The following is a 13,801-nucleotide window of genomic DNA, read 5'->3' as shown; positions in this document are numbered from 1 at the left end:
TAATGAATAGAGACTGTATTTTCTAGAAGGACATGACTAACACCGGACTTATTGAGTTCCTGTAACATGTAACAAAGTATAGCCAAGGCCATGAGAAAGCTACTCTAATGAAATGTTCTTTCATAAAAAACATCACTAACTACCCAAAATGACGCCCAAGCCCCCCTTCCCACCGAGTAAGCCTCGTGCTGGGTAAGATGGCGCTTGAGCCATCTGTCCACACCCGTGTCCAGAATAACGCCACCTCCCGGTGGGAGGACACCTAGCTAACCACTTAGTTCTTGAGCCAATTAGTAATATTGATGGGTGGACATTGACATAACCACTTAACACTTAATCCAATTAATGATGTTTATTTACTGTTAACTTGATATTCAATGATGATGTAATTTTGCTCTTATAAGGGTCTGCGAGCCCGGTTTTAATCAGATGCCATTAAATTTTCTCGAAGTGCTTTTAACCTGAACTCCGTGTGTCAGTGTGAACTTACTTCTGCGTATACGCAATTTAATCATCTCAGATTTGGACAGGAACAGATAGACATTTAAACATATTTGTTTATTTCTAAATTAATCTACATCAGTAGTATTAGTAGTATTGGGTTACTATAATTTTATATATTGGTATTTGTTTATATATATATATATATATATATATATATATATATATATATATATACACACTATATCTAATTATTGTTTAGTTGTGTTGGAATTATTTCTACAAAATCTTCCAGAGTTTTTATAATATCCTCATAAATGTCCTAGAAGCCAAACCAGAGTTCAGAACGTACAATAGATGGGCAAATAACTTGATGAATAAAACAAGTCACACATTAGATCACATTCCTACTCCATTTTGATGTTTGATTTAACAACAAATGAACCTATTGTGAATGCCATGTGTGAATGCTTTTATGCTTTGAGTTTCTGACATAAGATTGCTGATTATACTTTAACATTAACTAATAAATGTACAGGTGCACACATAGAGTGGCCTCTCAGTGTCTATATGGAATGTCTATGTATATATTTATGTAGAGAGTGTGGAAAAGAGGGATAGCTATATATACACATTTTATTCCAACACAGATCTATACATTGTCATATTAATCATTCTCTTAGGCTGACTGGCTAAGGCTTGGTTTCCAAGGCAACAGACAGGAAGCGCAAGTTAAACAGAGTCTTTCATCTGGGAAGTGCATGATGGGAATGGATGAAGCAGTACGAGCAAGGTCAGACATTTACCGCTGAATACAAATCTGTCACGCCTAATAGATGAAACTCTTTAGTTTCTGAGCTACTCAGCCTGTACCCAGCAGCCAAGGAGAAAATAAAAAAGACATTCAGGCATGAATGCCAATCAGTTTACGCTGGCAATGGTGATGTATCTACATGAACCACAGCAGCTTCACCAATGTGCAGCAGCCAGAAACTGGAGGAATTAAAATAAATGTCAATATTTATGTATGGAAAGGAGTTTAAAAATCTGTTTTAGTAAAGATATATTTTTCAATTTTTGTAAAGGACATAAAGTACAGCTTATCTTAATAGCACACACTGTATATATATTATACATCTTTAATCAAGCCTCCATTGGATGTTTGGCTTCTTGCTAAATAATTGTTTAATGCTGTTTATCGCTATAACATCTTCTAGTGGCTGAGCACACGCTATACTCAACATATTAAATAAACCATTTTATCACAAAGTGGTTATGGTCAATTGACCCATTTTTGCTTATCTGGGCACACTGAAACTGGGGTTCACGTTCAACAAAGGAAAGTCCCATAGGTAGTTCTAATTCTCTAAAACGTTGTTTAACCCCTTAAGGACACACGACGTGTGTGACACGTCATGATTCCCTTTTATTCCAGAAGTTTGGTCCTTAAGGGGTTAAACAGAGCTCCAAGGTGTCTCGTGATAAAAAGTGCATCTACAGCGAAATCATAAAAAAAGAAGACACAGTTCCAGATTCTATTGTATTTAATTTAGGTTTAAGAAATTTTCATAAGGTAAAAAGACTCTGCAAAAGAAAATGGTGTTACCTTAAAACATATTTCATAATAATATTGTTTTCTAAATTGCTTTTGAAACACCATGTAAAGAGAAGGTGAATCTGCGAGCATGGATATTAAATGAGCACTATTTGCAGTTCACAAATTAAGATTTATACATTAGAAATTTGTGTAAAAGAGAAATATATGCTATAGATTAGACAGAGATTTTTGTCTAAAGTTGCAAGGAAACAAACCAGGACTCTATAGTAAGACTGGTCAACCCATAGTTACGTGGTAATAACGCATAATATGTGTGCTTGATTCTCTGAGCAGAGACAGCTTCTCGCTATGATTTCCCATTACTCTCAACCACAGAGGGACAGCCCATGTTTTGTATGAGTTGGGCAACTGACATATTATTAACTAAAGTGAAAATTCAGGATTATCAGATAATCAGTCAAGCACAGCTGACTGGTTTCAGCCTTAAATTTGAAATTCACTTTGAATTTTCATTGTAGGGAATAACCCTGTATATTGACATCCATCAAACACATGCTCAGAATATCTTCAACATTTTCAAGAAATTGCTATCTCCATCTAAATGACCGGGTTCAACAAATAGCAAATAAATGCTAGAATATATAACACTGTGAGGGGAAATGTATTGCATGAACAAGTGCAGCTGCTTCAATTTAAGGACTTGAAAATAGGAACGGATACCTTTGAGGTTCTTTAAAAAGCAGACATCACAAATACAGTAGCACTTTGGGTGTTTGCTCAAAAAAAAACAACCTCTGAACCCAAGGAAAAATGAAGTAGCTGGCGAAACTATTACTAAGCTACTGGTGAGTTTTATGAATGAAAAGAAGAAAAAAAAGAAATGAAGTAATTGAACATAAAGAATAGTGAGTAGTTTTATGAAAAAATGTAGTCTGAAAAAAAGTCAGAATTTGTTACCAAAGTGCTATTGTTTTCAATTAGCTTTTTGGCTTATTTATGCACCTTTGCAGTCAAATAATAAGCACATATTCATTAATGGATTATTACCTAATAAATATTATTTTAATTTCATGTGGTTTTATCTTTGCAGTATTATATAGTACTTTTAAAGCAGGCAATCCACTGTATCGTGACCTTCCAGGCTAATATCAAGAAGTGTCTTAGGGGCAAATAAGTATTTACAGCCCCTAAGAGTTTGTTCACCAGCAGGTTTCCTTGGTGTTGTGCAGTCTTATAGATCTTAAGACTTGCTCCATGGTGTGTGAACAGCCTATATATGCTGCTGGCTCGGACTACGCTCATCTACTCTCTCATCTAATGCATTTTTATTAGTCTCTAAAGAAATGGATGTGTGGATTTAGAGCGATAAACAGACCGACCTATCTAGCCATCAATCCATTCAGATTAGAAGGGAGCAAAAATAAATATATTCTTAAACAGAAGTTATATATTGTGAATACTTGGAGTATTCACAAAAAAAGGATATACTAAAACACAAGAACTTAACAAAATGCACTCTTGCTAAATTCTTCAAATATTCCCAATTGGTAAAACCTGCATGCCTTACTCTGATTCCTTAACATACATTTTAAATGTAAATGCTTCTGAATCTAATGATCACTTGGCTTTTGAAGATTCCTCTCGTGGTCCCAGGGGAGGATATAAACAACCCGCACTGTAAATTCACTTCATAAAATGCACTCTCCTACCTATATAGAGCCATTAAAGAAAGCTGCAAATAATATGTTAGTGCTATGCAAAGAAGAGAAGGTAATTTCCATAGGGATGAGATCCGTGTTGTGTTTAACTGTGGAGACATGACTCATAGATGACAATAATAACACAGCATCTTACTTTGATGATTTTGGATATATATTATTTATGTATTATAGGGATCAAATGGAACGTTAAGAAAATTTAATAGCGTGATTGCATCTCTGTGATGTTCAGCCATTACAGACATTTCTACAAATATGTTTTATGCTTCCTGTTTCCATTGGACTAAGAAGCGCATAATTTGTTTTCTTAATCTGACGATATCCCAGCCACTGTTTTATGCACCTTGCACCCCGTTTACATGGTTTTTACAATATTTATCTTGAATGTAGATCAACATTTATAAGAAAATAAGGGGACATTGAGCACTTTAAACAGTGCAATCTATAGTAGTGGTTATGGTACTAGGAAGCTATAGGTGCAGTCTTTAATATATGTTTTTCAAACCTTCTTTAATCAATTTGAAAAAAAAATTGAATGACTAGCAGTCCAATATGTCCCCTTATATTGCAAATCACAGTGAGGGACTCTTAATTCTCTCATCATCAGTCTTATTTGTTGTATTCTGAACTTGCAACAAGTAAAAATATGTGCAATGATTGTAACAAAGCATTTCCATATGGGATGATTTGTCTGCATCAATCTACGACAGGACATTTGGCCAGGGTCAGCCTGTTACACCGGGATGGCAGGAAATTTCCCGGTGGGCCACGGCACCTGGGGCCAGGCTGACAGTCCTAACCATCAGACTCCTGTAATTTAAATAAAGGGAGGAGCTGCGGGCTGGTGCGGCCGCAATGACTGCTGGCGGCGTCAGCCTCCCTTCAAAATTGACTAGTGTGTGTGTCTGCTAGTGAGTGAGCTTGTGTGTGTGCCTGCTAGTGAGTGAGCTTGTGTATGTGTGTGCCTGCTAGTGAGTGTGCTTGTGTGTGTGTGTGTGTGTGTGTGTATGTTTGTGTGTGCGCTAGTGAGTGAACTTGTGTGTGTATGTGGTTGCTAGTGAGTGTGCTTGTGTATGTGTGTGTGTGCCTGCTAGTGAGTGAGCTTGTCTGTGTGGTGTGTGTGTGCGTGTGTGTGTGTGTGCCTGCTAGTGAGTGAACGTGTGTGTGTGCCTGCTAGTGAGTGAACGTGTGTGTGTGTGTATGTGTGGCTGCTAGTGAGTGAGCTCGTGTGTGTGTGCCTGCTAGTGAGTGAGCTTGTATGTGTGTGTCAGTGAGCTTGTATGTAGTGAGCATGTGTGTGTCAGTGAACCTGTCTGTAGTGAGCTTGTGTATATCAGTGAGCTTGTCTGTAGAAGCATGTGTGTACCAATGATCTTTTCTGTAGTGTGCATGTGTGTGTCAGTGGGCATGTTTGTTTGTGTGTGTGTGTGACAGTGAGCTTGTCTGTAGTAAGCTTGTGTGTGTCAGTTTGTCTGTACTACATTTGTGTGTATACCAATAAGCTTGTCTGTGTGTGTCACTGAGATTGTCTGTCAGTGAGCCTATCTTTGTGCATCTGTGAGCTTGTGTTTTTATGTCAATGAGCTTGTGTGTGTCAGTGAGATTGTCTGTGTCTGCATATGAGTATGCTTACTGTATAATTAAATGTTTTAGTCTGAAAAAGAAATATAAAATATTGGTCCTTTCAGATTAAAACATGTAATATATATAATATGTAAGAGTAAAACATGTAATATATATAATATGTAAGGCTATGTATGTATATATACAGTACATAGCCTTACTATATTACATGTGACAATATATGATGCAATAACTTATGGGGCTGGCATAGATTTTTTTTCCAGGGCTGCTTTCTATCCCCAGTCCGGGGACAGACATATTCTCTCCTCAGTCCACCATTCTAGACCTCCTCTTTGCAGAGGGGAGGCAATGTCACCCAAGAAGGATAAGAGTAAGGTTGGCCTTGATGATGGAAAAGAGGTAGGTCCAAGTTCTTTTCTTTCTATATTTTGTTTTAAGTTTCGGGGGGGGGGGGGGGGGGAGAGGGGTTGTCAAACCACCAGAGAAAAGGTTTTTGGTTGCTGTAACACTTTAACTGATCAGCAATTTTAACATTGATATATTTATTAGTGCATTTTATTTTATTTTTCCTTTGCATCATAAAACTTTGATGCATATTAGATGTTCTTTTCTCACAAATAATCCAAGACATACTAATTCTTATTAAATTATTAACACATTGCAAATATACTTTTATTCTGTTGTAGAATAAATGTATGAATGTAATACTCCTCTAAGTCCAATATGAGAGAAGCTTGTTTTTGCTAATCATATCAACAAGGGCAAATTTATATATGAACATCTCAAGATTAACTTGACTTGTCACCTTAGTTTTCAAGATGTTTGAAACATTGAATGCATCCTAAAATGATTTTTACTCCCATGAAACCACTAGATATTCCTAGATAAATGATAAAGAATGGAAACAGAGTATTCCTTTTGAATTTAAATAGCATGAAAGAACAATAGAAAGATATGCAATTCAGAATATAACACAGCATGTTTCTATTCCCACCTAAATATATTCTGTAGATCACTTTCAAATCAAGACACAGCCCAAGATGGAAAAACAAATTATTATTTTTTAAATTAACACCTTTAAAATCAACACCTTGTCAGGCTCATCCTCCAGCTTCCAATGAAATTAATTTCACTTAGCTTCATCGGACCATAACAACTTAATAATTAATGTTGAAAAAAATCCTGCCAGATTGTTAAGTTAGAGCGGACATGTCGAAGCGGAATTAATTTTTAATGATATTCTTCAAATGGAAATAATCTACATTCCAAAAAGAAATTCTGCCATGTTAAATATATGCTCTCTTTTTTTCTGTCTGTCCTATACAAAATGTAGAAAACAATAAAAATATTATTTTTATTTTTGAATCTTTTTAAATAAATATAAATATAAGAATTTATTCTGGCATAAAGATACATTAGCTACAATTGTTCACAAAGTATGGATTTGCTAAGCATTTAGTGCCTGTCAGACTATCACTTCTACATTTACCTTCATACTGAAACTAGGAAGATTTTATTTTTGTATTTTCTATTGCTTTTAACTTATGCTGTATACACTGCAATGCAAATGTGACTGCCAAGATTTTTTTCATTTGAAACATATCAATACAGAATAAGAGCTTGAAGAGAACTTCATTTTTGTACACTGTTATTGGTAATTGAAATTCAAAAAGATTTAAAAAGATTTAGTATTCTCAAGGACTCTTTTAAGAACGTCAACAGAACACACAAGTAAACCAAAGTCAATTTATATATATCATAATATAGAATTGCATGGTTTTTTATTCTAATTTACATTATATGTATTCTTTCTACTTTGGCTGTTATGTTTATGTGTTAAGTATTACATTCAGAATCAACTAACCAACATGACAAAATAGTGTGGTGTGTTGAAATGTATGCAACTTAACATGCCATTGCTTAACTTTAAATATACTAAACAACTAAATCGTAATTTAATATCTAATGGAGTCTTTTCTTTCCCCAAAAATAGATAAAAACATATATTTTCTCTTGCTGCAAACCAGGAAGTGCAGAGAGGTATTTCTGATCAAAATAGGTAAGTATTTATGATGAAAATAAGTAACAGATACACACAAGAAATGTCATCTACATGACCTATGCGACCCTATTAACTGTTCTAGGAGCCTTCAATAATTCTAGTCAGCCTTAGGGACAAACAGACACTGTGTTCAGACCACCATCTGTCTAAGGACAGGCCTGCATTGAACAGATGTACAGTACGGAGCTACCACAGCGTGTGAAATATAGGATAACTATTTATTGACAAAGTTTAAACAGAGTGAGCTGGTTTCCAACTCTAGTCAGGCCTACCACTTAATTTATATTTATAGCGTACTTTGCTGCCATCTGTACATATTGGCCTTTTCAGCATCTCTTGGGAATTGGAAAGGCATTGTTTGAAGATCTGATTAAATAGCAAGGAAAAAACAATCCATCATTTACAAGGGGCAGTATAGACAGTTTGAAAGGTGCCCTGTAAATATTAAATCCCATGCCTTCGTTTCCCCTTATTTATTTTTTCTCTCCATTCCAATCTATGTTCGAAGGAAGGATACTGTTAATATTTTATTAAAGCTCCTTGTGCATTGTCCAAGTACAAATTCCAAAAGAAGATTACCAGACATTTCTTTCTCACGGGTATATGTATACTTATATATAAGAGAGAGAGGGAGAGAGATAGGAAAAAGATAGAGAAGAAGATGGTATAGATCCACTTTTCAATGTTTTGCAGGGAGCAAATAAAGCACATGTTCCTAAACTTATAATAGCAAACATTATAGCAGTTTGATAAAATATAACATGCTAGCTGAGTAAATTCACACAGACAGAGTTATTAAAAACTCCTTGACTGAGGCTTGAATCATGAAGCTTCGGACTGAGAGCAGCTCACACTCTTAGCATAACAGTAGATCGCTATTCACAAAACAGTTTTAGAAATGTACCTATGCAGGCTCTCAACCTGTCAGTTAATCACCTTGACTGGGGACCTGCTTGCACCGTAATAACTTCATTCTGATCAAATTGTTATGATGCCCAGAGTGTTCCTTTAAAGCCATTTACTTTGTTCTGCTGCCCTATATATGTATATCAATAAAGTTATGGTAAAGGAAAAAGGTGATTGAAAAACCCTTCCACCTGAAGTCAGCGGATAGTAAATATAATGTGAGACACAGATCTGCACACACCAGTCAAGACATGTCTAAACTTGCTTTTCCTACATAAACATTTGCAGTACTGTTACTGCTGCAAGGCATTCTGGGTGGGCATATTCAAATGAGTTCATCAAATAACCCAAGAACTACAGATTGACCAAACATTTATTCACAAGTAATTCCTGATAATTTTAAATAAATAAATATGCCTGATAACTTAATCAGCTGTTAGTTGATATAGTGTGAGATAAACTATGAGGTATCCCCAGGACACCTAGGAGGGATCAAAGGTAAGTATGTCAAAGGTAACTATGTCACCGTGATTCCATAATCCTTTTTCTCCTCCTCTTGTGTGGCAAGCGAGTGTGACCTGTAACATTACCAGCGTAGCCATTTTGTCATATTGATTTTTTTTCCAGGGACATTACCGGTACATCTTGCTGCATTCTACGCAAAATAGTAGAAACTATTGCTACTGTCTTCTATTTTTGCACAATTCTCAGTGACATATGTTCATATTATTAACTGCAACACTCGCTTCCTCCAACATTTATATGTTTATGCAAAAACTATAAAGATTTGAGTATGCAAAAAAAACACAGGATACTAAAGAGGCCAAAACCTGTCAAATGCATTAACCCCTTTACCATTGAAATTACCGAATAATGAGGTTACAGATAGGAAAACAGAGTTGTAAATAAATATAATTTCTCAATATGTAATGTAGACTTTTTTCCTCACATCATCTATAATCATGTCAGGTGTACATTGTCCAATATGCACTAGCTTGTTGCAAAATTGGAAGTGCTTCAAACTGTGTATTTTGCCTGCTTATAAATCAACAGTAAAAAACAGACAAGTGTCTCTTTTCAGTCTTTCTTACTATGTAACTATGTGAGTGCATGTGTAGAGCTACTCACAGTGTATTGTGTGTATGGAGGGGCAGCCTGTGGACTTGCTGTGTACATTGTGTTTAAGGTGTGGCTGTGTTGTATGTGTGATGGGTGATTGTGTGAGTGTGAGGGTTACTGCCTGTGTGTTTATAAAGGTGACTGTGGCGAGTTGGCTCTCAGCTAGAGGGCAACCTGTAGCATGAGCAGGGGAGCTTAGCAAAATCATTGTGTATACACTATTGCACGGTATAGGTGCAGACACTTACAATCGTGTATACACATTTGCCGACGTGAAGTGGTTAAAGTTGTATTTGTGCCTGGAGTGTCCTTTAAGTCTGCTACTAATTTAATTTTACTTGGTGGACAGTTTGTTGTCAATTAGACTGTTGACAAATTTCCCATTTAAGGAGCAACTCTATTCTGATCATTTTATGCTACAATTATTTGTAACTTTTGCTGGTAATATGCACTATTATCAATAGAATGTGTCTCTTATTCTGATATTGTTTTTTTTTTTTTTTCGTTGGTGAAGTCCAAACACACATTGTAAGCCACATTCAGGCAGGTTGATTAAGGCAGGTTGAAGTGGGACAACAGTTTTATTCCACTGGGAAATCCATTAACAAAACAAATGAAGTTTGTGTAAAATATTATCTATCTCTATATTATACTTTTCACTATAACAACATGTATACCGATGTTTGACTATTCAGACTTTTATTAAGACATTTTATTCTCTAGAGTTTCTACTTTTCCCAAATGGTTAAGAAAGCTTTTAAAGAGCAAAACAATAATTCCATGAATGAAAACAATGTCTCTTGCATACACAAATAAAACTGCAGCAGTTACTGCATAAAATATATTTTAACATCCTTTTTTTGTTCTGCATTTTGTTTTGTTTGACCTAATGTTTATAATGTAAACGTTTTTTCCAACCCAACTACATTTTAACATATTTTTTACTGTGCATTAAAATGCTTTCAAATATTGAATACATCATGTATTTGTTGTTTCAAATTGGTTAAGGAAGGAATCTGTGTTTGTTCCTACTCTCTGATACATTTCTGATTGAAAAGAACTGCTACTCTATTACATTTCGTGACACACAGATTATCAAAGAAAATTCCACCATGACAAAGACTTACTAGTTTATACTCCACACAAGAAAATTGTAATGAATTGAAAACCCAACTGCAAAATATAGGTAAATAAAATGCTAAACTCCCTAATAAACCTAAATTCAGCAATTCAGTTTTTAGTTCACTGTTTATAGCTACTAATTCCTTCTAACGCTTATTCACTGAACAATAAGTTGCAAGTCAGTTTGCTAAATTTAACCCAAAATAGCCAAACCTAAAATAAATCTCAAAACTCTATTTAGTTTCTCGCTTAGCGAATACGGGATGTTTTTTTATTTATTAATCTATCTATCTATCTCCCTATCATCTATCTATCTATCTATTTATCTATCATCTATCTATCTTTACTTCTTTCTTTTGTATCTATCTAAGTATACACATTTACAGTTTATACACATACCTGTATATATTTTTTAAGTCAATAAATATATATTTTACAAATTTAACTGACATTAGAAAAAAGGTAAATACTTCAAAATAGGGGTGTGTCCAAAAGGTAGATCCCAGATGTTTTAAAATTACAACTTCCATGATGCTTGTAATGCTAAAGCATTCTAAAGGCCTGCAAAGAATCATGGGAGTTGTAGTTCTGAACATGTAGGGAACTACCTTTTGGGCACCCCTGCTTTAAAACATAGATTAATAAATGAATAAAAACAATAAAATGGCAAATAATTATATTTGGGAACATACAACCCACTGGTTCTCAATTTCCAGACCTCAAAGCTAGGTTGAATTGTATGTCACACTAGTCTCAGACTGATGGAAGATACTTAGATTGGCAGTAAATTTCAATCTGATGAATAATTGGCCTAAACATGTACATCTAGACTGAAGACATAATATACATTAAATAGTCCTACAATTAAATGTGATTTGCTTTATAGAAGGGACATTTTTAAAATGTAACATTAAGGGATGTAATCACTGAATGTTATTGACTTGAATTTTGTTTCTCATTTTGGCTACATTAACCTAAATGTTGTCTGTTGTCTGCTTACCTCAGTATTTTGTGAATTACCCCACCTCCCTAGCTAAGAAATACATTCAGCAAACTCCCCCTAAACTCAAAATAAGTAGAATTTTATCTGCAAAGTACACCGAAGAAAATTATAAACGCAACACTTTAGTTTTTGCCCCCATTTTTCATGAGCTGTGGGCAAATGATCACAGTCGATGGCATCTGGCACTTTGGAGAGGTGCTCTCTTAACAGATGAATCCCAGTTTTCACTGTACAGGGCAGATGGCAGACAGCAAGTTTGGCGTCGTGGGGGTGAGCGGTTTGCTGATGTCAATGTTGTGGATCGAGTGGCCCATGGTGGTGGTGGGGTTATAGTATGGGCAGGCGCATGTTATGGATGACGAATACAGGTGCATTTTATTGATGGCATTTTGAATGCACAGAGATACCGTGACGAGATCCTGAGGCCCATTGTTGTGCCATTTATCCACGACCATCACCTCGTGTTGAAGCATGAAAATGCACGGCCCCATGTTGCAAGGATCTGTACACAATTCCTGGAAGCTGAAAACATCCCAGTTCTTGCATGGCCAGCATACTCACTGGACATGTCACCCATTGAGCGTGTTTGGGATGCTCTGGATCGGCGTATACGACAGCGTGTTCCAAGCCCTGCCAATATCCAGCAACTTCGCACAGCCATTGAAGAGGAGTGGACCAACATTCCACAGGCCACAATCAACAACCTGATCAAGTCTATGCAAAGTAGAAGTGTGCACTGCGTGAGGCAAATGGTGGTCACACCAGGTACTGACAGGTTTTCTGACCCTCCAGATTCCCCCAATACAGTACAACTGCACATTTTAGAGAGGCCTTTTATTGTGGCCAGCATAAGGCATACCTGTGCAATAATCATGCTGTGTAATCAGCATCTTTATATGCACACCTGTGAGGTTGACAGTTTATCTTGGCAAAGGAGAAGTGCTCACTAACACAGATTTAGACAGATTTGTGAACAGTATTTGAGAGAAATAGTCTTAGATCTTTGAGTTCAGATCATGAAAAATGGGGGCAAAAACAAGTGTTGCGTTTAAAACTTTGTGTAATTATTTCTCATTAACATGAAAGAGAAGCAAAAACAATAAAATACATAGTGCAATAAAATGTATAAAATTGCATGAAAGTAAACTTGTGGCGTATATATGTTTACAGTGTTTTGAGCCTTTTCGACGATATGGCTCTGAACGTACACAAATTAGTGCCCTTCTGCACTATGTATTTTATTGTTTTTGCTTCTCTTTCATGTTAATGAGAACTAATTACCCCATATCCATTGAGGGGTAAGTGTGAACTAGATTTTTGAAGCGCTGCACTCACACTTGGATGTTTATGTGGGGTGGTCCATCACTTAAGCATTGCGGTATTTGGTTTTTAAAGAATTTGCTTTAATTAAGTGCTACTCACCAGGTTGAGGAATAAGCAACTGTGCATAGGTTTGGACATTCCCGGCCTCATTTTCCGCAACGCATTGATAATACCCTTCATCAGACTTTACAAGTCCTAAAATCCGTAGATTGCTCCCACCCTAACAAAACAAAATTGATAGAAATGTTAATGTGAATAAATAAAAATAAAAGCAAAAACACAAAGGAATTTGTTAAATAAAATAAAAACAGATGCAGCTTGTTTTAATTGCCTTTGATAAATAATCAATATGTATCCACGTGTTAAGGTGTGTAAGGTGTGAAAGATTCTTATTTTATGCAAATTAATCTCCTGTCCCTCCAGTGTGTCAGGATCTGCTCTGCTCTGTTCTAATGTGTTTTACACCCACCTCCTATAGAATGTAAGCTCGATCGAGCAGGGTCCTCTTCAACCTATTGTTCCTGTAAGTTTATTTGTAATTGTCCTATCTATAGTTAAATCCCTTCTCATAATATTGTAAAGCGCTACGGAATCTGTTGGCGCTATATAAATTGCAATAATAATAATAATAATAATAATAATAATGATGTCTGACCATGGCTTCTGGTATCCAGTACTCCTTTTGCTATTCTTGTTTGGTTTTCTGGTTTTCTAGTCTATGTCTGGTTTTCTTTATTGCTGGGATTTCTGGGTTCATTTCTGTAATCTGTCCCTGGGATTCCCAGTCTCCAGGTTTCCTTTAAATGTTTGTTTTATGTTGACACACCCATTTGTTTTCCATCATTCCCTTTTGTTTCATTGTTCCTGCAGGCAGCTGCTCAAGACTTCTGCCCTTTCTTGCAGGTAAGTACTATTGGTCTAGTGTGGTTCTTTTAGTGAACATTAGGCAGTGTGGGACCTGCGTA

At 35.9% G+C, this 13,801-nt stretch overlaps 1 protein-coding gene across 1 annotated transcript in view; it reads right to left on the bottom strand.

The window, feature by feature from the left end:
- Positions 1-13,801, bottom strand: part of DCC (DCC netrin 1 receptor) — a 635,057-nt gene that overhangs the window by 210,693 nt on the left and 410,563 nt on the right. The window contains exon 7 of the mRNA XM_063453897.1: positions 12,936-13,056. Within this exon, the coding sequence (XP_063309967.1) occupies positions 12,936-13,056 (121 nt within the window). The remainder of the gene's footprint in view (positions 1-12,935; positions 13,057-13,801) is intronic.

The sequence above is a fragment of the Pelobates fuscus genome, chromosome 5 (assembly GCF_036172605.1).
Source record: "Pelobates fuscus isolate aPelFus1 chromosome 5, aPelFus1.pri, whole genome shotgun sequence".
Taxonomy (NCBI): Eukaryota; Metazoa; Chordata; class Amphibia; order Anura; family Pelobatidae; genus Pelobates; species Pelobates fuscus.
Note: the sequence above shows the minus strand (reverse complement) of the source record. Positions and strands in the feature narration are given on the sequence as shown.